We start from the raw sequence: 26,602 nt of genomic DNA, 5'->3' as shown, positions 1-26,602 counted from the left end.
TAGCAAAAGACAAGCACCAATAAAAAAACATGGTGGGGTTAGCAGATAGGCATCACAGGCTCCATCATTAGAAGTGTACCATATGGGAAAAAGAAGGTGATGATCCTGTTCCATTCTGCACTGGTCATACCCTACATCCATGGGTGAGGAGCATCATTTCGTGCTTGCTGTGAAGGTCTTACAGCAAAGTGGCGGACACTCAGAGATGAGAGGCCAGAAGACTGGAATCATGCCATTGGAGTAATAGAGAAAGTGGCATGTTTTGCTGAGTAAGTAAAGATTTTTGAGCAAGAGGATGATTAATATGCTTGAAGTGGGGAGGACAAGACCAAGATCTCAGTAGTTTAAGAAAACAGAAGGGAGTTCCTGTTGTGGCGCAGTGGTTAATGAATCTGACTGGGAACCATGAGGTTGCGGGTTCGGTCCCTGCCCTTGCTCAGTGGGTTAACGATCCGGTGTTGCCGTGAGCTGTGGTGTAGGTTGCAGACGAGGCTTGGATCCCGCGTTGCTGTCGCTCTGGCGTAGGCTGGTGGCTACAGCTCCTATTGGACCCCTAGCCTGGGAACCTCCATATGCCGCGGGAATGGCCCAAGAAATAGCAAAAAGATGAAAAAAAAAAAAAAAGTCTACTTCACACTCTCATCATAATCCCAGTAGATCTGTGTTGGGTGAGAACTGAGTTTAGCTTCTTGGTTCACAGCGATTTACCTTCCTCCAGACCTTTGCCTCCTCATGCAGTTAGGAAGAGGAGAGAAGAGTGAGGAGCCTGTGTGTATGTGTGTTTATGGACCACACCTGGCAGTTCTGCACATCTCTCCTCACATTCCATGGGCTAAAGCTCATTCACACTGACACTTACTGCAAGGAATGTTGGGGAATGTAGTCTTGTTCAGAAAAAAATGGTGACAGACACTTTGCCAAGGCCATGCATTGTGGACCTACAACTCTGGGAAAGTGAGTTAATTACTGACCCCCTAGGAGGGAGAAAAGGAGGCAGCAAACAGCTTTTGTCTTTTGTTCTCATTAACTTGGCCTCTTCATCATCTTCTTCCTGTCACTACTTTCTCTTTTCTGGTCCCTTCACAGGTTTTAATTTTGTATTGACTCTGAGTTCATGACTTCTGAACCTTGCTCTTCCCTTCTTGCCTCCCTTTTGTTAATTATGATTAATTTTATTATTAAGCATGATTAATTATTTATGACTGCAGTTAAGGTTTTATACTACACACAGTGGATAGAGCAAACTGATGGCTCATGGTCCAAATGTGCTTTGAAGTCAAGTTCAGGGGTGCGTGTGTGTTTGTGTGTGCATGCCTGTTTAAACATTACGTCACATCCAGTAAAATTCCAAATGTACTTTTTCATTGAAATATTAGAAAATCTGGCAACTCTGGCTCTGCATGCCCATATGTGCAAAGAATAGAAAGACTAAAAGGTCTGCATTCTCCATGCTGCCACAGGCTCCACTAATCCCTATTACTTCCTAATGCTGAGATCTAGGGTCAGTTTCCACTTACCATATTTGTACCCTCTTCATGAGTTTGTGATTCTCTTCCTGACTGTGTGGGGAACTTGAATTTTGGATCACTGGCTTTACTGCTGCTTCATCTGAAACATGAGTTAGAGTGGAGGGTGGGCTGTCATAACAGGTAGGATGAGGGTAGGGCTTAACCAAAGGAGACACCAGGTTGTTTATTCCCTGGTGCAGGGCAGGCCAGCAGGTAGTACAGAGCAGTGGTGTCTAAGCCTTGATTGTACACTGCATCAGTAAAATAATATTTGCATATTTATCCCTCAAAGTAGGAATTACTACTTAAAAATTATATGCATATACTCCTGTTATTTCCAGATGCAATATACTCTCAAGGTCATAATGAAAGAAGACTGTAAGTCCATATGCCAAATAATCTTTATTATAATTTTAGATTTCTGGGCCAGCTTTTTGGTTGGCAGATGTATATTCTTAATGGCATCTTTAATTAGCAGTTTCTTGGCATTTAAGCTTCTTATACATTTTGTGAGGATTGCTTTAATTGATACTAGATAATGCATTCCGTAAATTCTGTGACATATGCATTTCAGCATATGGCCATGAGCTGAATGGGAATGGACAACTTGGTTCACCTCTGTCAACCTCTCTGAATTGAGGATTTTTATTTCCATACTTTTCTTAGGATTCCTTTCACTCATCCTGATGGGAGGCCATCTGATAGACGAAAGTACCTGTGTTTGTTTAGATTTAAAAGTTTCAGATAAATTAACATGAATAGAATTCTTTTTTTTTTTTTTGTCCTTTTAGAGCTGTACCCACAGCATATGGAAGTTCCCAGGCTAGACGTTGAATTGGAGCTATCTCTGGTGGCCTATGCCACAGATACAGCAAGTCCAACATGAATAGAATTCTAATACTTTCTACCTGTGCATCAGTGGAGCATCTTGTTATTTGTCCCCTGGATGACCCACTACTTTGGGTCCACTAGTGGAAGGGTAGAGCCTTGCTACTCAGGGAGTGGTCATCCACACATCACTGGCATCACCTGGGAGCAAGTTAGAAATATCACCTCTCAGACCACCCCCACAGAACAACTAAGTCAGCATCTGCATTTTTTTTTCCTTTTTATGGCCATACCTGCAGCATATGGAAGTTAGGAGTCAAATCAGAGCTACAGTTGCTGGCCTACACCATAGCCACAGCAACGCAGCATCTGAGCCATGTCTGTGACCTACACCGGATCCTTTAACCTACTGAGCAGTGCCAGGGATTGAACTACATCCTCATGGATACTAGTTGGGTTGGTTACTGCTGAGCCACAGTGGGAACTCCAAGGATCTGAATTTTAACAAGAGTCCCAGGAGATGTGTATGCACAGAAAAGCTTTAGAAAATTTAATTAAGGGGACAGCCAAGGATGTGTGTGTGTGTGGGGGGAAGGTGGAGGGCAGGAGGCATGTAGAGAAGATACTAGGATCACATCATGGCTTTATAGACCCTATACACAGTAATTAGGATGTTTAACATCTTCTCAGACACAGTCTCAGAAGCAAGTCAGTTGACTATACTTCCAAAGGCAATCTATAGATTCAGTTCAATTCCTATCAAATTACCAATGGCGTTTTTCATAGAACTAGAACAAAAAATTTTTAAATTTGTATGGAAAGGCCACAAATAGCCAAAGCAATCTTGGGGAAGAAAAATGGAGCTGGAGGAAACAGGCTGCCCAACTTCAAACATTACTACAAAGCTACAGTCATCAAAACAGTATGGTACATGCACAAAAACAGACAACACAGATCCACAGAACAGGATAGAAAGCCCAGAAATAAACCCACGCACCTGTAATCACTAACCTATGGCAAAGGAGGCAAGAATATACAATGGAGAAAAGACAGTCTCTTCAATAAGTGGTGCTGGAAAAACTGGACAGCTACATGCAAGAGAATGAAATTAGAACATTCTCTAACACCATACACAAAAATAAACTTGAAATGGACTAACGACCTGAATGTTAGACTGGATACTATAAGTCTCTTAGAGGAAAACATTGGCAGAACATTCTTTGACATAAACCATAGCAGTATCTTTTTGGATACTTCTTATAGAGCAGTGGAAATAAAAGCAAAAATAAACAAAAGGACCTAATGAAACTTAAAAGCTTTTGCACAGTAAAGGAAGCTAATGATGAAATGAAGAGACAACCAATGAGCTGAAAGAAAATGTTTGCAAATGATGAGACCTAAAAGGATTAATGTCCAAAACATACAAATGGCTCATTCATCTCAATATTGAAAAGACAAATCACTCAATCAAAAAATGGGCAGAATACCGAAATAGACATTTCTCTGAAGAAGACATAAAGCTGGCCAACAGGAACTTGAAAAGATGCTCATCATCAGTAATTATTAGAGAAATGCAAATCAAACTGTAATGAGGTACAACCTCACACCAATCAGAATGGCCATCATCAAAAAAATCTGCAAATAACAAATGCTGGAGAAGGTGTGTAGAAAAGAGAACCCTGCTACACTGTTGGTGGGAATGTAAATTGGTACAGCCACTACAGAGAATAGTATGGAGGTTCCTTAAAAAACTAAAAGTATAGTTACTATATGATCCATCCATTGCTTTCTGGGCAAATATCTGAAGAAAACTATAATTTGAAAAGATACATGCACCCAAATATTCATAGTAGCATTATTTACAATAGCCAAGACATGGAAGCACCTAAATACCTGTTGTCAGAGGATTGGATAAAGAAGATATGATATATATACATATATATATATATACACACACACACACACACACACACACACACACACACACACACACGCAATGGAATGTTATTGGGCCGTAAAAAAGAATGAAATAATGCCATTTGCAGCAGCGTGGATGGACCTAAATATTATCATACTAAGTGAAGTAAGTCAGAAAAAGATAAATATCATATGATATCACTTAAATGTGGAATCTAAAAAAAAATGATACAAATGAACTTATTTACAAAAGAGAAATAGACCCAGAGACATAGAAAACAAATTTATGGTTACCAAAAGGGAAAGTGGCGGGGGGGGGGGCAGGGAGAAACAGACGAGGGATGAAGTAGGAGTATGGGATTATCAGATACATACTACTACATGTAATATAAACAACAAGAACCTACTTCATAGCCCAGGGAACTGTATTCAGTGTCTTGTAATAACCTATAATGGAAAAGAATCTGAAAAAGAATATACATATGTGTATACATGTGTAACTGAATCACTTTATACCTGAAACTAATGCAACATTTTAAATCAACTAAACCTCAATTTTTAAAAAGTGGGTCAGTTGGAGCCACATAGAACTAATATGAAAAGAATTTTTACAATCTTCCAGTCCTTAATCAACATGAAGATTGAACAAAAACAATTATAATCCCAAACAAAAGTTTACTGGAATTGCGTGCATTTACAGAGAAAGCATTTGCTTTGGAATCTGAAGTCTAAAGAGTCCAGCTTCTTCAAATAGGGTGTTTTGTTGCCAAAGCTGCTCCACATTTCCCAGATGCTTGCAATTTATGTCTTCTTAGCTTCAGGCTAATGACCTGAAGCTAAGAAGACAGATAATGCTTTCTTGTCTCCCTGGGTTTTCTTCCTTCCTGTCCCTCCAACATGAACTCAGTCTTTAAGACCTTGCCTCTTTTTCCTGAGCAGATTCACAAAGAGAGCTTTGCTGTCTCTTAACTTGTTGGGGAATTAGGCCAGTTGGAGTTGCGGTAAAGCTCTTGCTTATCCCAAGACACCTAGGCTTCGCACCAGTGGGGCTTCAGGGGAATCTCTGAACATCCTTCTGTTTACAGTATGACCAGAACGTATTTCAGACACTAGCGCTACAGAAATCAGTGGGGAACCTGATTTGACATTGCTGGTTAGAAGTGTGAAAACCCAGTCCTGCCAGCCAGACTGGGGTTTCCCTCTATACAACTCCCCATTTTGAACACCTCCTGGAGACTTCTCGGTGATCTGAGAATCCAAAGAGGATTCTCAAGACTAGGCCTCTGACCTTATAGAGCTGAAAATCTTGTGTCAAATAAAAACATGTGGACAGATACTTCAGCTGCCACAAACACCTTACGCAACAACTGAAATATACAGGCAGTGTCAAGTGGTAAGACTGAAGTGAATGATTTGATCTTGTGTCAGCTGAATTGATGGGGCAAAGAGGATTGCGTTTGAGAAGTTGGACGGTGTTTGTCAGGTGGAAGAGAGAAGAAAAAGACATTCAGATAGATAGAGCCATTTATGCAGAATGGATTATGAATTGGCATTGAGAGTTGGCCAACTGCAAGGCCAAGGGGATGGACAAGATCTCAGGAAGGGCAGATGAACAAGGACTTAGGACACTGGATTTTATCCTGGAGGACAAGGTCTCTTAAACCAGGGTATACGTGCCTGGTTGCCAGCTGGTGGAGGAGGGGAAATCATGAGCAGAGGAGGAGGAAAGATTGGTAACGTTGTGGAGGGCGGTGAGAAGGCAGGAATATTAGTGGGTGAGCTGCTGACCACAGTTGAGGGAATGTGCAGTGTTGAGGGCCTGCCGAGACTGTAGCACTATCTCAGTGCACATCTTAAGTATTCTGCTGTAACTTTGTGGCTTTCATGTGCGGAGTAGGGTTAACTCGGTGTTGGAAGCTTTAGTGCCTTGGGTGGAAAAACACTGGGAGGTGAAATTAAAGTGTTGGTGAAAGGGAGTTAAAATGATCAAACACATGATCCAGGCTGTGTAGAGAAAAAAATGAAATCAGGAGGGGGAAAAATTGAGAAATAATAGGGGCTTCAGTGAAGCCAAGGGATAGATGAGCTTCAAGGAGCTGAGTTGATCTGAAATTGTGGTCAGAGAGTAGGGTGTAGAATTTAAGATTTCACAAGTGGATGCTTCTAGTTGGGGTCCCAGGTTTTTCCTGCACCTCGTCCTCTGTGAATGAAGCTTGTCCCCCCTTTGAATTTATTTAAGGCAGCAGAAGAGACCCATCAACAGGTGAAACTGGGCAATGGGAGATTATGACAAGCATACACAGGGATATCGAGACATGGATGTTTCTTATGGGGATTCTGGAACCCTGGTACCTAAGGATTTTGTGACTGGGCTAACCTGGGGAAACGAAGCTTCCCATCACTTGAGATTCAACTTCAGTGACCAGCCTTGTTCATTAGCATCAATTTCCTAAAAGAGAGAATCTTACTGTGTGGATTTTTTTTTTTCAATACCCAAACCAAAGTCTTGCACCACATCTCCTCTGCAACATCCCTTAGGTTTAGCCCATAGGTAGTTGTTGGTGACTAGAATCTGGGTCCAGGGCCATCCTTCGTGGCAGAAATCACTTTATAGCAGTTAGTAGGTGAAGCCCCATCGAGTCATGTTACTCACAACAATCTCTTGAAGTAGATACTCTTATTCACTTCAATTTACATGCAAGGAAGCTCTGAGGCACAGGGAAGTTAAATAACTTGCCCATGTTTTATATGTAGTCTGGAAATGGCGGTGCCTGCATATCTATCTGTGGCGTCTATACCTTCAAAATTTCTCTGTGTGGCTTCATCTGGGAAGGAATGATTCCAGGAATGTTTCTTAAAAGGTGACAGCCTGCATGGCCTAGCAAATAACTAAGGTTTCTTGTGGTCCTTCTCCTCCCACACATCCCTCCACTACATGAAGCCTATGAAAACTGCAGCTAGATCCCCTTAGCTGGGGGTGATATAATTTATCACTCAAAGTAGGACAGTCTGAGTGAATGCGGGCACTATTAATAGCTTTGCCAGCACCACAGGCACAAACCAGGACTGTTGGGGACAAAGCAGCACAAATGGTTACTCTAGTTGTAGGCTATATATTACCAGAGAATTAAAAGTAGTCATATGTGGACAGATAATATTTCCAATCTACCAGAGGAAGACAAAAATTCCAAATCCCAAATTCCCAAAGGTCAGGTTCATAATCATTGCTTAGTATATTTTCAGTATGTCTCAAAGAGGACTGTGGAGAACAGAAAAACCAGGAGCAAGGAAGAGGCAGAGCTAGAAAATGCCAGTGGGCCACTCCTAGCAATAACTTCTGTCCAAATACTTCACTGTTGAGCAAGTTGGTACTTGCTATTGACCTAAAGAGATTAGTCAGCAGGCCCAAAGGAAATATCAAATCTCATTTTCATCTCTCTGGGAGACTGTCATGAAAATATCTGTATCTGGGGAAGAACTTGGTGTCTACTCAGCATTTCCTGCTGTAAAAAGAAACCTTAAATGACTAAAGGAGGGATAAGTCTTTGAAAAGCTCAAGACCTGGGTCTGCAGACATGAAGATTTCTTTTGGTTTTGGAAAGCTAAGAACACTTGAGAGAACTGGAGAAACTTGATTCTTGGGAAATTGAAAGAATGTGCCCCAAGGTCACTGAATGGTCTTGAAACAAGCAGCTGATCTCTGGTTCCAGATCTTTGTTCTTCTCTGTTGTTGGGATGGACAGGACTGGGGACACCCTGCTTCCTAGAGCTTTGAGTCCCATTAGCCTTGGAGTTTGGGGGGAACAGTTGCAGTATATGAGAGAGAGCGAATTGTTCATGTTGGCACAGTCTCTCTTTGAAGACAGTGGTCAGCTCCACCCACTCTGCCCCTTTGCACCCAGCCCTGGAGTGAAGGCCCCTGATTTGTTCAGGATGCCAGAGGACCAGCATCATAGTCTCGTATCCCAACTTTATAGAAGTGGAAGAGGAGTGATCCTGGTGAAAGAGAGTCCCTCCCATCTCTGCATCTCACTCCCAGTCTCCCAGACAGGATGCCCAAAGAATAGGACAGAAGCAGTGACCCAGCAGTTGCCCAGACATCATGACTAGTGTTACCTTATAGTCTGAGATAAGGGACACAGCATTCTGAAGGCTCATGAAGATTTTTTTGGAGGATAAGAGTCAGCTTGGAAGGGTTTATCATTTATGAGAATGATGGATCTCTGATTTTACTGGAGTGTTTTAGGTGCCCCTCTCACCCAGCTGGTCCTGTCCTTTTTCTGATAATGAATCCTCTTTGTGTTTGAAGGCTATTTCTTTGTAAGAACAAAATCTGTGCACAGACGTGGTGCTTGGGGATTTCAACTAAACTACATTATGGGAAACAATTAAATGAGAATGAGGTTTTAAGTGAGATCAATGTTGGGAAAACAGTCATTACTGTTTAAACTGAGAATCTGAGTTTACTTGCATGAAAAAAAATTTTTCACTTTCATTCAGTTTTTAAAATTTTGTGAGTTTTAAGGCAGCCCATGCTAATCTCTAACTTAAGATTATGGTGGTGTTCCCTGGTGGCTTAGAAGGTTAAGGATCCAGCATTGTCACTGCTGTGGCGTGGGTTTGATCCCTGGTGCAGGAACTTCTGTATCCTGCAGATGCAGTAAAAAAAAACAAACAAACACGTGACAAAAACTTATTCTTTTCATGTTACAGATGAATATTTTTCACCATTATGCTTATTTCAATGGCTGAGTCATACTGGAAACACAATGTAGAACAGGTTTTTCAAGTGTTATAAAACTGTCATTGGCCCTAGACATAATACGTTTTTTTTTTTTTCTGGAATTACGTGACAGATGGAAGCCAAAGAGCCACCAATGCAGCAGAGTCCCGAAGGACCTTAGATAAAAGTGAGGCAAGACTTCATCTTGTTGATAATCATTCATTTTTTCACTCCCTCACCTTGGTCTCCTGTTTGTGTGTTCTGAGGATGAGTGCCTTCATGCTAAAGTGATACGAATTCTTAATGAGAGGTGGGTATTTGTGACTTCTTTGTTTACTTCCATAAAAAAATGACTTCTTGGAGAATAAGAGTTTGGACATTATTATTATTATTATTATTATTATTATTATATGGTGAGAGGGGAGTATTTGTGACTTCTTTGTTTACTTCCAAAAAAAAATGACTCCTTGGGGAATAAGAGTTTGGATATTATTATTATTATTATTATTATTATTATTATTTTGCTTTTTAGGACTACACCCATGGCCTGTGGGGGTTCCCAGGCTAGGAGTCTAATAAGAGCCATAGCTGCGGGCCTGTGCCACAGCCATAGCAACGCCAGATCCTTAACCCACTGAGGCCAGGGATCGTACCCGCAACCTCATGGTTCCTAGTTGGATTTGTTTCTGCTGAGCCACGAGGGGAACTCCAACTTTTGATATTATTTGATGGGAAAAACAAGTTTACTGCAGAGTTGTGTACACAGCTGAGTCAGGCACTGGGGTACAGAGGCTTCTCAGAGCCTAGGGAAGTTATGAGCTCACCCTCAGCCTCCTGGAGTTCTGATAGTGTGACCAGCAATTCCAGAGAACCTCTTTCAAAACCTTTTTCTGTCTGTCTGCTTCTGGGCTCTACAGAGCACTCTTTGAAAGTGGTCAATAAATAGGCAGGTTCCCAGAGTGTTTAATTTAGAGATAGGGACTATCAGTAGTCTAAAGAGGCTATGTTAAAATGATTCCAGTTGTGTTGATGATAAACTAGCTGTGTCCTGAGAGCTCTTTTGGCAAAGAGAAGTCTTACCTGACTGATGTCAGCCTTAGCCAGAGGAGAGCACCATTGGAAAATTGTTGGACTTGGATGTTTTTAAAAACCCCTTGACTTGACCCCATTAAAGGCTTGTGGCTACCAGACTTACTCATTAAATGGCTGAATAGATGAAGGGTAAGCTATGTTCAAGGTTTGAGAACTATAGTCTTTTATTGCTGTACTAACCAAACCGGCAAAGCTCCCAGCTTTCATTTAGGGGAAAATGGGATTGATGTGAAATCTTTCTTTGAAATGTAGAGTAGGACAGTATGGGGCAGATACTCTTCTTTTCACCAAAGAGGTAAGTTCAGGTTTCAGACTTATATAGCTTGGTAATAAGTAAAAGTTCTTGAGTGATTTTGTGATTTTCCCACAGTAACCATTTTTCCCCAAGTTTAATTGATTTACAATGTTGTGTTAATTTCTGCTGTACAGCAAAGTGATTGTTATACACATATATAATTCTTTTTAAAATATTCTTTTCTATTATGGTTTATCATAGGCTATTGAATATCATTCCCTGTGCTATACAGTAGGGCCTTGTTGTCTACTCCCTCTATGTATAATAGCTTATATCTGCTAACCTCAACCTCCCACTCCCTCCCTCTCCCAACCCTCTTCCCCTTGGCAACTACAAGTAAGTTCTCCTGGTCTGTGGGTCTGTTTCTGTTTTGTAGATAGGTTGTGTCATATTTTAGATTCTGTATATAAGTAATATCAGATGGTATTAGTGCTTATCTTTCTGAATTACTTCATTTAGTATGATAATCTCTAGTTTGATCTATGTTGCAAATGGCATTATTCCATTCTTTCTGATGGCTGAGTAGTATTCCATTTTATATCTGTACCACATCTTCTGTATCTATTCATTTGTAGATGGACATTTAGGTTATGTCCATGTCTTAGCTATTGCGAATAGTGCTGCTATGAATATAGCACATGTATGTATATTTTTGAGTCATGGTTTTGTCTGAATATATGCTAGGAGTGGGATTGCTAGATCATATGGTAACTCTATTCTTAGTTTTATGAGGGACTTGCATACTGTTTTCCATAGTGTCTGTACTAACATTCCTACCAACAGGGTTCTCTTTTTTCCACACCCTGTCCAACATTTTTTATTTGTAGACTTTACGATGATGGCATTCTGACTGGTGTGAGGTAGCACCTCATTGTAATTTTGATATACATTTCTCTAATAATTAGTGATGTTGATCATTAACTCTTCGAACAGCCCATGGATCGTATTAGCAAGTGCCTTTGTTTCTAGCCTAAAGCACTTGGTTTCCAATTGTTTGTAGAGGGCTAAAAACATACCTGCTCTGAAGGAAAATTGTTTATGATGTATTAGGTTTTGTGCATGCACATACTGCAACCTTATGCAAAATGTTAGAATTTAGCAAAGAAGAGGCATATGTGTTTCCAAGCTGTTTGCTAATAAGGTGGTATTCAGATGTTTGGCATTTTCAAGTTAATGTATCAGGCTTATATTTGCATAATGTCATTTGCTCTGGAAAATGCTTTCTCTGTTTCAGAGAATAGTCATCAATTGGGCAAGTTTTAAAGTGTTCCTTCAACCCTTTATTTACTGATTTGTTATTGGACGGAATCATGGAACATATAGCATCTCAGTAGAAATTTGAGGGAATGAGTGTAGGTTTTTAGATCATGGGAAATACAGGAAATTACTGACTGGACAATTGAGTTGTGGTAATGATATAAGAAATGTGGAGAGAAAGGTGGGAAATTTTAACTCCTAGGCTGTATCTACTTATTGGGGTTATAACACCACATTAACTCATTTTTAAAAATAAAGCTACACAAATGAATCAACTAGAAATCTTCAGTGGTAGTATCATTAAATAGATGAATCTTACTCCATGAAAATAGGCTGTTTCTCAAACTATTTCACTTCCATCTTTTTAAGCAGAAAAATAACTATAAATATTAATGCTTTCAAATTTTGGATGGGAATTATCTTATACTTTAAAAAATTCTCTTAATTTAAAAAATTTAAAAAATATTTGGGACATTATCATTACTCCACCCCCCCAAAAAATTTGGATTTTCCAAGAGTACCAATTCTAATTATTTTGATCATTGCCCTATCTTATCTCTGGACAAATAGCAAAGAATCCTCTTTCTTTCAAAATCTCTCTCCTTAACAAGCCATAATATAGAACTGGAAATAAACATAACAGTAGAAGAATTTTTATATCTCTCAAGTTAAAAGAAAAAAAAAAACATGCAAGTGTGGAAGATTTTATCACCTTTAAAATAAATGCTCATTTTCCCTACCAATTAAAAGTTCCTTGCAGTGACATTTCAGTACCACGGACAGCACCACCTGGAGCTGCTGCCCCCTCCCCAGTTTTAGTCAAGCCACACCTCTGGTCTGACAAGGGGGGTTAGGGATGACTGTGTTGCCATAAATTGTACTATACTTGGCGTTATATTAAAATCACCTGAAGAACTTGAAATATCCCAATGCCCAGCCCTGACTACCCTGACCAATTAAACCAGACTATCTGGGGTGGGTCCCAAGCATTAATTTAACTTATTAAAGCTTTCCAGTCTTAAAACCAATAGCAAATGGCAATTTTTAGGAGATGGGGTGGCTTTCTTCTAAAACTGGGATTTTCAAACTTAATTGTCTCTTCGAATTACCCAGGTAGCTTAAAAATAAAGTCATTACCTGGGCTTGTCTTTAGACCTTGGGCTCTGAGTTGGAGCACAGACGTCACTAGATTTTTTTTTTTTTATCTCCAGGTGATCCTAATTAACAAGGATTAATCAACAGCACTTCACAGTAAGACCTGGAATTGTTTCCATGTGGAAAGTTTAAGCAACTTTAATATTTCAATAGGAGCCCCACACTCTAGAAGGAAGCAATGTCTAGTTTTCATGGCATTGGACATGACATTGAGAAACTTGGACTCTAGCCAGATTTGAAATCAAATGGTACCTCAACAGCTACTTGCTTCACCTTATCTTGACCAAAGCCCCAACCCTAAATTTTGAGTAAAGCATGAAGCATGAAATCATAACCTTCTCCCAACTTGTTCACAAACATTATCTTCTGTTTCCAGCTAAGACTGGTGATTTCAAACTCTCCTCTAGAGAAGTTAAGTTTCCTTAATAATCTTATTTTCTTTTCCCCCAATGGAGCATGTGTCTGGCTAATTCACTCCTTTTTAACAAGTTGGGAGTGTGTGGCAGACATTCATGTTCACCAAATATTTTATGTGCCCCTCTCCTGTTTTCCCTCTTCCCTTGGTGTTATATTGGAGCCATGTGACTCATGCAGTCTCCTCTGGGACAGTGCAGTTAGGAGCTTTCATGCCTCCACATTTTCTCTGCCTTTGCTGCCTGAAGGTTGGATGGACCACTCATTGCTGTAGCACAGTTTCAATATGGAGGAGGGCTGCCTGCTTATATGAGGTTGTGAATAAGAAAGCTACCAAGATTATATATCAGAGCTTCTCTGATGTGATGGTTACCGTTAATTATACATAATGAGATTCTCAAAAATCAGTGAATATTCTTAAGAGTGTCAGTTGATAAAAATTCTTATTTTCCCACCCATTATGAAGTAAGAGGGGAATATGCAGGTACATCAATCCTTATGTTCCTACCTATTTAAATTAAGAGAAAAAACAGTATGTATAATATATGGATTCCAGATTGTATACAATTTTTTCTTCCATTATTTTCAGCAGTTCTACTCCTGTGTACATTCACCCATCTTTTCCAGATTCACAGAGACCTGGAGGAAAAAAAAACTTTATTTCACTTGAAATTACCAAACAAGTTCTTTAGTTCAAAAGTAAGGCAAGGAAAGTCATGATTCCTTTTGACTTTGCCTTGCCTTTTTCTTCATACCTTAAGTACCCATAACGTCCAGCATATCATTCTGTTCCTGAGACTAGTTTTTAAATGAAATCCTTGTTTATATTCAGTGCTAGCTGGCTCCCCTGTGTTTCCTGCAGGTGCACTCTTGTGCTAAGTTCATTGTGTGCTGCATTCCCCTCCTCCCTGAGATAGAGGTAGTAGGATGCCAACCCCCAAATTCCCCCAACCTCTGGTCTAGTGACCACAGAAAAGCAGACACAGGTTGTACTTAGAGGGTACAAGGAGTCCAGTTGTTTTTGGCCTCTGACTGTCTTTGAGCCGTGATGGTTCTCCATTTGACATCAAGCATCTGAGTCTCTTCAAGGTTTTGGTGAAAGATCTTCCTCATTCTGCTGCGCATCCCTTGCCTTCCCTCATGCCCACTTCACTCCATCATAGAGTCTGCTGACACCGTAGAAGGGGAGCCAGCTAACGTACATTCAATTCGATACTGGGATATAATCGACATTTGAGCATAGGTCGATTATAACCCAGTGGAAGCTGAAGCCTCAATCTTCACTGCTACTGCTCCCCTCTTCTGCATCCTCAACATCCTTTATTCAGAAAGATTCGAACTAGATTACTCTCTGGCAGTTTTCAAGGTTTGAGAAAAGTAATTTCCATGCAGAGTATTAAAGTAACCTATAATCTAATTTTAGCTGAAAAAATGTCACTAAGTATTCATTAGCACTAACAGTGTGTTTCAGGGCTTATTATTCATGGCTTATACCTGTAATTCCTAATCACTTATGGACCTGTGCTCATCCACATGTAATATTATCTTCATGAAACCAGCCATGGAACATTTAGCAAGTTATTGCTATAGCTCATTAAATTATGACCCCAAAACATTCTGAAGTGTCCTGTGTTCACCCTGGTAATTGGATGTGGCCTGACCTCATTTTTAAAATGTACAGAGTCCCCAGGAGACACACAGGCAGCAGGTTTTTGCAAGATCTGCAAGGCTCGGATTGCCGTTTAGGCTAATTTATTGCTTTAAAATATTTGATTTCTTTGATAGACTCCATTACCTTGGCTAATTCAAACTAATTTGATTTTTTTATTTGTAGCTAGTTAGTTTTAGCTTCTAACTACAAATTAAGAGTCTGACAAATATTTTTAAAAACTGTGGCTCACAGGCCACAGATCAACTTATTGCATATTGAAGCAGAATTGCCTCTTGTAAGATATCTTTGGAAGGTCCTTGGAACTAAGGTCCCATTTCATATTCTGTAGAACTAAGTATATATTTGTTTTTACCTTTGAAAGAAAGAGGCGGGAAGAGACAAATGTCCAAGGTAAGACTGATCCAAGATAGGAAGAAGATGGAAGATTTGTCTGAATATTTATTTGATATTTCCCAGTTCATATACTTTTACAGACACATTTTATAATCTTTCCTTCCTCCAAGTTAGGTCTCTGTTTCTTCCACTGATATTTTTTTCTTGTGAAACATTTGCTGTCACTATGACTGTTCCTTTTTCAAATCCTTAGCATTCACTGTCCCAGAAAAAAAAAATCTCTCATTGTCCATGAAGACCAAATACCTGCTTATAGTTTTCCAAATACCTGCTTTTCCTGCTTCACCGAGAGTTTTCAGGGGCTTTTCAGTACATTCTGCTTAGGGTTTTTCCCATGTCCTTTGGCCTCAGTCACCTTGTTCACTTGTTCCTCAGTGTTGCTAGAACACCAGCATTTCCACACTGAAAATACGCTCTAGGTGAAAACAGATAAACAGATTCTCCCATCAGGTGACACCCAAGCTAGCATCAAAATCAAGGACTCCTGACTTTTTTTAGTCCACCCACAACATTCCTCTAGCTCCAGAGAGAAAGGACCAATGACTATTTTCTTGGCTTGTCTATAAATGGAGGCCTCAAAGTCACTGGATTTACATTCTCAGGATAAATGTTTAGTTGCAGGTTAAATAAAACGTGCATCCTACTCTTTTATATTCTCATCCTCCAGAGATTGGCATATTGTAGGAGCACCAGAATGATTAAATGAGTGAATGATGGAATTGAAAAGCAAAAGGGCTGAAGGAAAGCAGTTGCTACATTATGTTTTAATATTTCTGTAGCTTTTCCCACTTAGAAATTGACATAATGCTGACCATTTACTTAAATGACTATACTGTTGAGGACAAATATAAATGGCAAAATGAGTATTTTTTCTCATTCAACTATTAATTGCCTGTAACATGTAAGCAGCACAGGCTGGCCTTTGCCCCATGCTGTATTGGGGGGCCTGGTCTCTAGCCTCAGTGTCTCCCAGTCTTTCCCTCTCGTTTTGGTTTCACCGTTCCCCATACCCAGTTGGATCCTTAGTAAAGCTTCACTGCTTCAACACTCTGTTGTACTCTTTTGCATGTAGCCCTGGGCAACCCTGGGTAACCTCAGTTTGAACCACTTCTGACATCGTGTTTGTGGGAGCCAGGCCCTCCCTGCCACTCATCACTGTTTCTGGGGACTCCCTTCTTTCAATCTAATAGCAGCGGTGTCAAATATGTCATGCCCTCAGCCATTGTGCTCCCTGCACCAGAATAGCTCTGTGGCTTAAATGAGCATCACCCTGAACCTCTGGTGGACATCAACACCCCTTCCCTTTTTGAAGGCTCCATCTGTGGTCATCCTCCTGCTCTAATCTTGCTCCTTCATTGATCCTACTTCTTGATCTTTAGAATAACTCTTTTCTCTGAATGACTTCCACTGAGTGTCTTTTATTGCTGAAAAGAAATCCCTTTGCTCTGCTGCTCTCTTCAAGCCACCAACAGCCCGTCTCTCCACCTCACTTCTAAAATATTGAGAGGAGTTCCTGTGGTGGCTCAGCAGTAACAAACCATGAGTAATATCCATGAGAATGAGGGTTTGAGCCCCAGCCTCGCTCAGTGGGTTAAAGATCCCGTGTTGCTGTGGCTGTTAGGTGGACAGCTGCTGCTCTGAGTCTACCCCTAGCCTGGGAACTTCCATATGCTGCATGTGTGGCCCCCAAAAAAGAAAAAATAAAATAAAAAATAAAACATTGAGAGAAGTTCATGTTTGCTACTCTTGCTTTTTTTCTTTTCCAGTCACTGTGCCCGATACTCTTCTCCTTGAGGCCCTTGGGGAACCTCTCTTCACCAAATCAAAGGCACTGTCTCATCTTTGTCCATAGCATATGGTCCCACTACCCACCCCTCTCTTCTTGACATTGACTTTACTTAGCTCACCAGGCAGCACCATCTCCCAATTCTCCTGTACTCTTTTTTTTTACAGGATCCTGCATTGGCTCCTTGTCTTTTTATGCACTTCTCTTTTCTAAGTTTGCATCCATTGGGAGGAGTTTTTCTAGTGCCAGTTAGATGCATGTGATTCAATTTCTCATCCCTTTTTGTGCAGGGCAGTGACCTGGGCTCCTCTCTCCACACAGATATGAAAGCTTCAGCTCCATTTCTAATGGCCTGTGTCCTGAGCTTCTTAACCTATTGCTCTGACACTTAATTCCTTCTGTTTATGCCAGCTGGGAGTCCCCTGCTCTGCTTTTTCGAGCTTGGCTGTGTATTTTTGTGGTGTTACATTTGATTCAGCATTTTTATGAGTTTGGAGAGTTGGTGAAGGCGGTGTTTTTTGGTCTTATTACTTTTGTCGATATTATTGACTAGGGGTTGCCAACATCTACTTTCTAAGGCACTGATTTGATTTTTTTTTACTCCCCTTTCCAAACTTTTGACTCTCTGTTACATCCAGACCAAAATTCAAACTGCTTGGCATTGAAGGTCACCTAAGCCTGTAATAGTTAGACCTTCACCTTCTTTTTTCAAGTTTGTTTCTTGTCACATCTCTCAGATTTTTCAATGATTTCAGTCAATGATCCCAATATATCCTCTGCCATCTTTTTTTAAAATTTTTAATTAAAATTTTTTTTATTTTTTTAAATTTTCCTCTATACATTATTTTTTTCCCTACTGTACAGCATGGTGACCCAGTTACACATACATGTATGCATTCTTTTTTCTCACATTATCATGCTCCATCATAAGTGACTAGACTGATTATTAGAGAAGTACAAATCAAAACTTCCATGAGATACCACCTCACACCAGTCAGAATAGCCATCATTCATAAGTCCACAAATAACAAATGCTGAAGCAGGTATGGAGAAAAGGGAACCCTCCTACACTGTTGATGGGAATGTAAGCTGGTACAACCACTATGGAGAACAGTATGGAGATACCTTAGAAATCTATACACAGAACTACCCTCTGCCATCTTTATTTCTTAGAGCCGCATTGTCTAACAGAAATATAAATGACCCATAGAGATAATTTCATTTTTAATAATTTTGTTGGAGTATAGTTGACTTAAAAGATTGTTAGTTTCAGGTGTAGAGCAAAGTGAATGTTTAATGTTTATGTATATCCATTATTTTTCAGATTCTTTTCCTATATAGATTATTACAGAATATTGAGTAGAGTTCCCTGTGCTATATAGTAGGTCCTTGTTTCTTATCTAATTTATATATAGTAGTGTGTATATGTTAATCCCAAACTCTTAATTTATCCCTCCCCCCTCATATTCCCTTTGGTAGCCATTGATTTGATTTTCTAAATCTTTGAGTCTTTTTTTGTAAGTTCTTCTGTATCATTTTTATTAGATTATACATATTAGTGATTTCATGATATTTGTCTTTCTCTTTCTGACTTAACTCACTCAGTATGATAACATCTAGGTCCATCCATGTTGCTGCATATGGCATTATTTCATTCTTTTTATGGCTGAGTAATATTCCATTGAATGTATGTACCACAACTTTTTATCCATTCCTCTGTCGATGGATATTTAGGTAGCTTCCATGTCTTGGCTATTGTGAATAGTACTTCAGTGAACATTGGGTTGTATGTATCTTTTCCAGTTATGTCTTTCTCTGAATAGATGCCCAGGAATGGGATGGCTGGATTGTACGGTAGTTACTTGGTTTTTAAGGAACCTCCCTACTGTTTCCCATAGTGGTTGTTCCAGCTTACAGTCCCACCAGCAATGTAAGATGGTTCCCTTTTTTTCCACACCCTCTCCAGCATTTATTGTTTGTAGACTTCTTAATGATGGCCATTCTGACTATTGGGAAGTCGTACCTCATTATAGTTTTGATTTGCATTTCTCTAATGATTAGTGATGTTAAGCATATTTTATTGTGCTTTTTTTGGCCATCTGTCTGCTTCCTTTGGAAAAATGTCTGTTCAGATTTTCTGACCATTTTTTTATGGGTTGTTTGCTTTTTATATTAAGCTATATGAGGTGTTCATATATTTTTGAGATTAATAGATAATTTTAATATCCTGTTAACATTTTTAGAAGCACAAAAATTAAATACATGAAATTAATTTTAATGTTTTTTAACTCAGCATATCCAAATTATTATAAACATGCATTCAGTATAAGCATTATTAATGAGATATTTTACATTATTTTTAAATACTAAGTCTTTGGGAGTTGCTGTTGTGGCTCTGTGGTAATGAACCTGACTAGTAACCATGAGGATGCATGTTCAATGCTTGGCCCCACTCAGTGGGTTAAGGATCTGGCATTATTGTGAGCTGTGGTATAGGTCACAGGTTCGACTCAGATCCCATGTTGCTGTGGCTGTGGGATAGGCCTGCAGCTGCACCTCCAGTTCGACCCCTAGCCCAGGAAATTCCATATGCCATGGGTGTGGCCCTAAAAAAGCAATAAATAAATAAACTAATAAATACTAAGTCTTTGAAATCTGGTATGTTTTTAAAGCATTCCCATTTTGGACTATCCATATTTCAAATGCTCAGTGGCTACATGTGGCTGATAGCTACTGTATTGGATGGCACAGTCTTAGAGCATATATTTAAAATGCTTCACCTACACCTGCCAAATAAGACCCACCTTAAGTACTACTTTTTCCAAGATACTTGTCGAAACTTCCTGTTGGATTTAATCTCTGTCCACTCCAAAGTACTTTTAAAATTCCTTTCATTAAGTATCACAGCCTGTCTTGTCTACATTTATTTAAGTGCTTACCTGTCTCGGAGATGGTGAAATCATGGAAAGCATGGGGAATCTCTGCTAATAGGTACAATGTTTCTTTTTGGGATAATGAAAATGTTCTAAAATGAGATGATGGAGATGATTGCACAATTTAGCACGTATACTAAAACTCTTTGAATTTTACACATTTATTGTATGCAGGTTATGTCTCAATAAAGCAATTAAAATTTGGGAGGAAATTGCTTTAGAATTGGGGCATACATATTTATTTGTGTACCTTAAAGAAGTGGCTTCTGTTGAGCTGTCTCTCCCTTGCCATTGTCTAAGCTCCTCGGGAGCAGGAACCATGTCTGCCACGTTCACAGCCATTTCATAGGACTTGACAGAGGTAGGTGCTCAGGAAATCCATTGATAGGGATAGTTCTGGCCCCTCCAGCACGGGAGAGAAGGAGCTAAAGCACCAGCCCCATCTGGCATTGTATTTTTTTCCTTCCCTAGTTGTGCTATCTCAGACACCCAGGTGGCAGTGACCTCAATGCCACTGTGCTAACAGCACCAAGATCTTCTTGGCCCCTTTTGTTAGTTCCCACCTCACTGCCACGATGAAGAAAAGAGCATGCATGAGACATATTTCAGAAGATGTTAATAGCACAAGTAAGTTCAAGCCACCCTCTGTAGGGAAGAAACATTATTTTTTTCTATCCCATAAAAATAGGCCAAAGAGATACAGTAGGCTGGCTATTCAGCCAAAAATGCATCTGAAGCAGTAGAGCTCTTTAACGAAATAAGAGAGCACATGGGACTTGGGTTTCTCATCAGGGCTCCATGAAACAGAGGCCCTTTCTGCCTGGACACTGGTGATCTTGTCTGATGTGAGTTCCCCTGAGACGATGAAGTAGCAGAGTGCTCTGCTAAGCTCAGAAGTGGTGTGACATTCTATTTCCAAACTGAGTTCCATGAAGGTTTTCTGAAGGGTCACTTTGATGTCTAAACTGCATCTTTGGAACTGACTAGTATCCATGAGGATGTGGGTTCAATCCTTGGCCTTGCTCAGTGGATCACGGATCCGGCATTGCCCTGAGCTGTGGTGTAGGTCACAGACATGGCTTGGATCCTGCATTGCTGTGGCTGTGGTGTAGAGTGGCAACTGTAGCTCTGATTTGACTCCTAGACCAGGAGCCTCCATATGCTGGGGGTGCGGCCCTAAAGAGCAAAATAAATAAATAAATAGCATCTTTGCCACCTTCTCTAGGTAGCTGAACAGGGTTTGTTGGGCACAGCCCCATTTCCTCTGCAGCAGGCTGCAAAGGGTGAGCAGTGGCAGAGTGAGGAGGGGCCCTGTAACAGACTCTGAAGGATATTATAACCCTACACCCCCCCCCCACTTTCCTATACCCCAGGAAGGCACTCTCAGCCTTTCCTCTTCAGAATAGCTCTTGAGAGGGACTCTGCCCACCTCCCACCAGCATATCCAGTACTTTGAATTTGGCCAGGTCCTTATTTATGCTTCTGAATCAAATATTTGGTCTAACTTCTGTGCTTTTTCAACCTGGGTATCTGGTTTTCTCCATCTTGCATTCTTTAATCACGTGTTGCGTTTACATTAGCTGTGCCAGCACCTGTGCTGGGAGCCGTGGATGGGATGGTAAACTAGAAAGGCATTCTCCTTCCTCAGTGTGCTGATAGGCTAATCTTTTCTCTGTCTTTCTCCTCCTCCTCATTGTCCTCCTCCTGCCCCTCTTTTTTCTTTTATTATCTAGAACTTTTAAGGGCCCAAATATGAAAGTCAGTAGATATCAGTTTAGATCAGGACATGGTAAATGTCATCATGGCCATGGGTTGAATACTTTAACTCTGAAAACGCCCCTACCAAAACCAAACAAACAAAATAGATATATATGTGTGAGTACCTTAATTTTTTTAATCTTCTAAAAAATTGTTGATTAAAGTATAGTCGATATGCAATGTTTCTTCAATTTCTGCTGTATAGCAAAATGACCCAATCATACACACATATATATATACATTCTCAAAAAATATGTGTATGTGTATATATATTTATATTTATATATTTAAAGCTGTGGGGGGAAATGGTGACGTCAGAACTAATTGTAATAGTTTCTAGCACTCATCTCATTTTGCATGCTCTCATACTGAGAATGCATTCGTGATTAATATTCACTCTGGACAGTTAAAATTAGTTCTTTATGAGGCGTTCATAACAGGGGAAGCTTATAAGAGGCACGATTCTCCTGAAAAATGTTTATGGCTGTCAAGTACCTTAGGTTTGTCAGGCAGAGAAGTTGGGACATGAAGCATGTTTGCCACAATTTGCAGTTTTGTAAATACAAAAATTGAAAATTGGAGAAGGTTAATAACCTTGCTTTCTGAAAAAGATTAGTTAAAATGCAAATATGGGAAGAATGCATTTCATAACAATGTTACCTCTGGATTTGAATAACAGATTGAGGTCGGTAATGTGTTTCTACGTGCTGACTTGTTTGGCAGGATCACCTCTAACGAATAAGTGGATGGTACATTTGAGAACAAACACCTGGCCCTGGCACATAACTTGTATTTTCAGTTACTACATATGGAGGTCATTCAAAGGGTAACCCTTGCTGGGAAAACACTGCTCTAGGGCTCTTGGTGTGGATGAAGATAAATACAAGTAATTTTTGAAAAATTAGCGAAATATTTGAGACTTGTAGCTCATTGTCCCATGATTCAAATTTTCACCACATTTGAAAAGCAGAGAGATATACTAGTTAGTTGTTTAGTTTAGTTAGTTATAAATTAATAATGCTAGGACTCCAAATAAATTAACAATGCTAGGACTCCAGACGAATTATGTTCTGAGAGCAAAGAAGACCATTTTTTAAGGGGTGGGAGTAAATTAAACCTCCAGACATTATTGAAAACTCTGGAACTTAAGAGGTGTATTGTCATTCTTGTTGGTGAGAGTAAGAACTCAGAACATTTAGTGGACATGTTGAAGCCTTTCGATCTTTTCTCAGCCAGGTTTATTTTTGTTCTTAAATGATTAATTTGAATATTCCCACCACGCCCTGCTGATGGGAAATGCTGACTGGCACATCCTCTCTGGAGGGCAGTTTTGTGGTGTCTATAAACATTTCAAGAGCAATTTTTTGATGTAAGATTCCCCCTTGGGCAGCAATCCTACATGTGGACAACAATTGATGAATAATTGGATTTCTCAGCCTCAGCACTATTGATATTTGGGGCCAGGCAGTTCTTTGTCCTGTGCACTGTAGGATGTTTAGCAGCATCCCTGGCCTCTACCCACTTGATGCCAGTAGCAGTTCCAGTGTGACAGCCAAAAATGTGTCTGGTCATTGCCAAGTGTCCCCTGCAGGGCAAAATTGCTTCCTGTTGAGAACCGCTAATGTATAAGAATGTCTACTGGGGCACTTTCTTTGTAATGTCAAATGAACTACAAATATCCTAAATGCCCATCTTTTAAAATAGAACCATTGAGTAGAAATACAAGGTGAGCCATGGAAATAAATTTTATATTTTCTAATCATTGCATTAATAATTAATAGACATGAAAAAAACAGCTGAAATTGTTTTTAATGCTCCCCCCCCCTTTTTTTTTTGCTTTTTAGGGCTGCACTTGCGGCATATGGAAGTTCTCAGGCTGGGGTTGAATCAGAGCTGCAACTGCCAGCCTGAGACACAGCCACAGCAACTTGGGATCTGAACTATGTTTCAACCTACATCACAGCTCATGGCAATGCTGAATGCTAAATCCACTGAGCAAGGCCAGGGATCAAACCTACATCCTCATGGAGGCTAGTTGGGCTTGTTACCACTGAGCCATAACAGGAACTTTCTTTTTTTAATGCTGTATTTTATTTGTTACATTAACCTTTGAACATACAATTAAAGTAAAAAAAATTATTATATATATTTTCTTAGTAAGTATTCAAAATCTGGCATGTGTTTTATACTTATGGCCCACTTCAACTCATACCAGCCTCACTCACATATTCGATAACCACTTGTAGCTAGTGGCTACCATATTGGACAGCATGGATTTAGAAGAATGGCTTCTAAAAATAACTGTGGCATGTGCCTACTGTGCAGCAGTTACGAATAATGAGGCAGAGAAGTACCACATAGAAAGAGCTCAAAGGCATATTGTTAAGGAAAAACAGAGCATCAGAGCAATATGTGTGGTATGATACATGTTAAAAATTATTTTGAGAAATGACATGTACATGTATTTTCACATATATGTATATTCACTCATATACCAGTGAAAATACATAGATATGTAAATAAATAGAAAAATTCTAAAAGAGCACCCATCCCTGAGAGAGGATTGGGGTTTGAGGGGAGGAGTGGAGGTGGCCAAGGCAGGATTTAACTGTTATATTTTAACCTTTTGTGTATGGAGAAATGTATTCATGTATAACTTGTGTAATAAGTGCTTTAAAAAGTGAGCTCATTAGGTCTAAGCCTCCTAACAGCCTCTGGGTGCCACTAGTCTCCAACCTAGGCTACACCTTAGAATTACCAGGGGGCTTTCTAAAAATAGCCTGCCTGGATCCCACCTTGGAGCAACTGAATCAAAATCCCTGAAGGTAGGCCTTCTGTTTTAAACTCTTCGGATGATTCTAAAGTGTGGCCATTATTGAGAACCATGTAGAAGGTGGAAGGTGTATCCTTCAAACCTGTGGACATTTCTCAAGAAAATAATTTGATAATGATCTGATGGAAGGTACTCTGATGCACTAGTGAGGGTTTTTTTTTTTTTTTTTTTTTCTTGTTTTCGTTCTGGTGAGGGTTTTCTCTTATTGAATAAATGCAGATCCATATTTTAAAAATAAACAGATCTAATGAGCTGTGAGGGATGGCTTTGACATTGTTTTGTGGAAATTACAATTCCTGACAAGACTCTTGCTAATTTATGGCCATCCAACTTCAAGTTTGGCCAAGAGGGTCTGTAAAAGTAATGGTGGTCTTTCTTTAGAGTGATTCTATGTGAACTCTAACAAATGAACATATATGATGTTGCACTCCATAGAAAATTGTCTAACAGGCAGTTTACAAAAGACAGGATTATACAGACTTGAAAATTATTTAGAATCTTGAGCTCATTGTCACCATTTGAAAACATGAGATTAACCTCCTTGGTGTTAGAAAGTACCACTTCAGTTGGCCTGATAGGAAAAATTCGTCAAAATTTCCTATTGCTGTTTTCTGCCTGAATGCATGGCAGCTACAATGTGAGTGCCATCCAGGGTGAAGCCAACATAATTTCATTTGACAAGATAAGCCCCTCTGAGGATCAGGTGTATTTCACACTTGATCCAGGGTCAATATTTGTTTGGGATGCCGTTCTCATACTTTTTCCCGTCATTGGTCTCCTCTGCTCTTAGAAATGAAACAAATCAGTGTTTGTTAAGACTTTTAGCCATTATCTGTCTGTTTCTAGCTTTGAAAATACCCAGAAATTGCCTGATTTACTGAATGCTCCCTTCATTTGTCCTGGAGTTGAAAGGAGTGCACTCTTGTCACCATGGAAACAGCCTTGCATCTTAAGAGAACTGATTCAGTGCCTTGCTCCTAATGATAATATATAGTGTGAGCTCTGAAGAGAGCAGGAATCTACATTAGATTCCATCGTTGAATGATGGTGACCTTTAGATCCATGAATCTCTGTTTGTTTTCAGTCCCTATGCTTACATTTGCTGGGCAATTAATTGTACCTGGTAAGGGTTGATATTTTAATCCCTTGTGTCTGAGTTACTGCATTTGTGTGAACAACCCAAATGCTGGATTGGTTTCATACAGACTCAGAAGTTCCTGAGCGTTTGATAATAGGTACCCACATTTGCTCTCAAAAACCTAGAAATCTGATAGTGGGATCTAATTCTGGCTGGGGCCGAGTTAAACCTGTTAAGACCTATAGGAAGCCCATGATCTGAAAAGGGTTGATTCAGGAAAAAGACTACTTGAAGTGAGCCAGCTTAGAATGGATCCCCCCCATATTCTATTTAATTCATATTAAATCCTGGAAGTGAGGGTGCCTTAACTGGCATTTCATTTTGAAAATTAAAACGAAAATTATAAAGTTATTTGACTTACAATTTAAAGAGGTTAGGTTATAATATCAAGAATAGTTGTAAATATAGGTTGTATCAAGCATGAAACAAATACGGCATTTTAAAAAATATTTATATGCACAACACCCAGTCATAAGCATGTGTAGATTTTGATACTACCTTCAACTCACTACCTACCCAGTAGACACAAGTGTGATATTTTTTGTTGCAAAATTTCCAGCAGAAGTGTTTTCTGGCACATGGGACTTTAGTCACACACCTAGTAGATCCTTTTCAGTCATTCAAACAACTTCTTCAACCCAGTAGGCTTCTGCCTCTGTTTTTCATGTTACTTTCTGCTTCCTAGAATAAATCCCTTATTATAGCTTTGGGGCTCCCTTCTGTCCCCTCCTTCTCCCTCATATGTGATCATCCTTTCAGATTCTGTCTCTTCTTCAAGTAGCTTCCTTGCTCTCCATGCTTATCCCCCATTCACTTTGGGTTGTCCATCCCTATTATGACTATTCAGACTCTACTCTTCCTTTCTCCCTAGACTTCCCATAGCACTTATCTGCACTCACT

The 26,602-nt window shown here is 39.7% G+C and overlaps 1 protein-coding gene across 2 annotated transcripts in view; it reads left to right on the top strand.

Annotated features, from left to right (window-relative positions):
- The window catches only part of GNA14 (G protein subunit alpha 14), a 203,177-nt gene that overhangs the window by 51,313 nt on the left and 125,262 nt on the right, over positions 1-26,602 (top strand). Inside the window, exon 2 of one of the 2 annotated variants that reach the window (XM_005654507.3) lies at positions 9,110-9,286. Within the exon in view, the coding sequence (XP_005654564.1) occupies positions 9,280-9,286 (7 nt within the window). The 5' untranslated portion in view covers positions 9,110-9,279. 2 annotated transcript variants of the gene reach the window in all.

This window comes from Sus scrofa, chromosome 1 (assembly GCF_000003025.6).
Source record: "Sus scrofa isolate TJ Tabasco breed Duroc chromosome 1, Sscrofa11.1, whole genome shotgun sequence".
Lineage (NCBI taxonomy): Eukaryota > Metazoa > Chordata > Mammalia > Artiodactyla > Suidae > Sus > Sus scrofa.
Note: the sequence above shows the minus strand (reverse complement) of the source record. Positions and strands in the feature narration are given on the sequence as shown.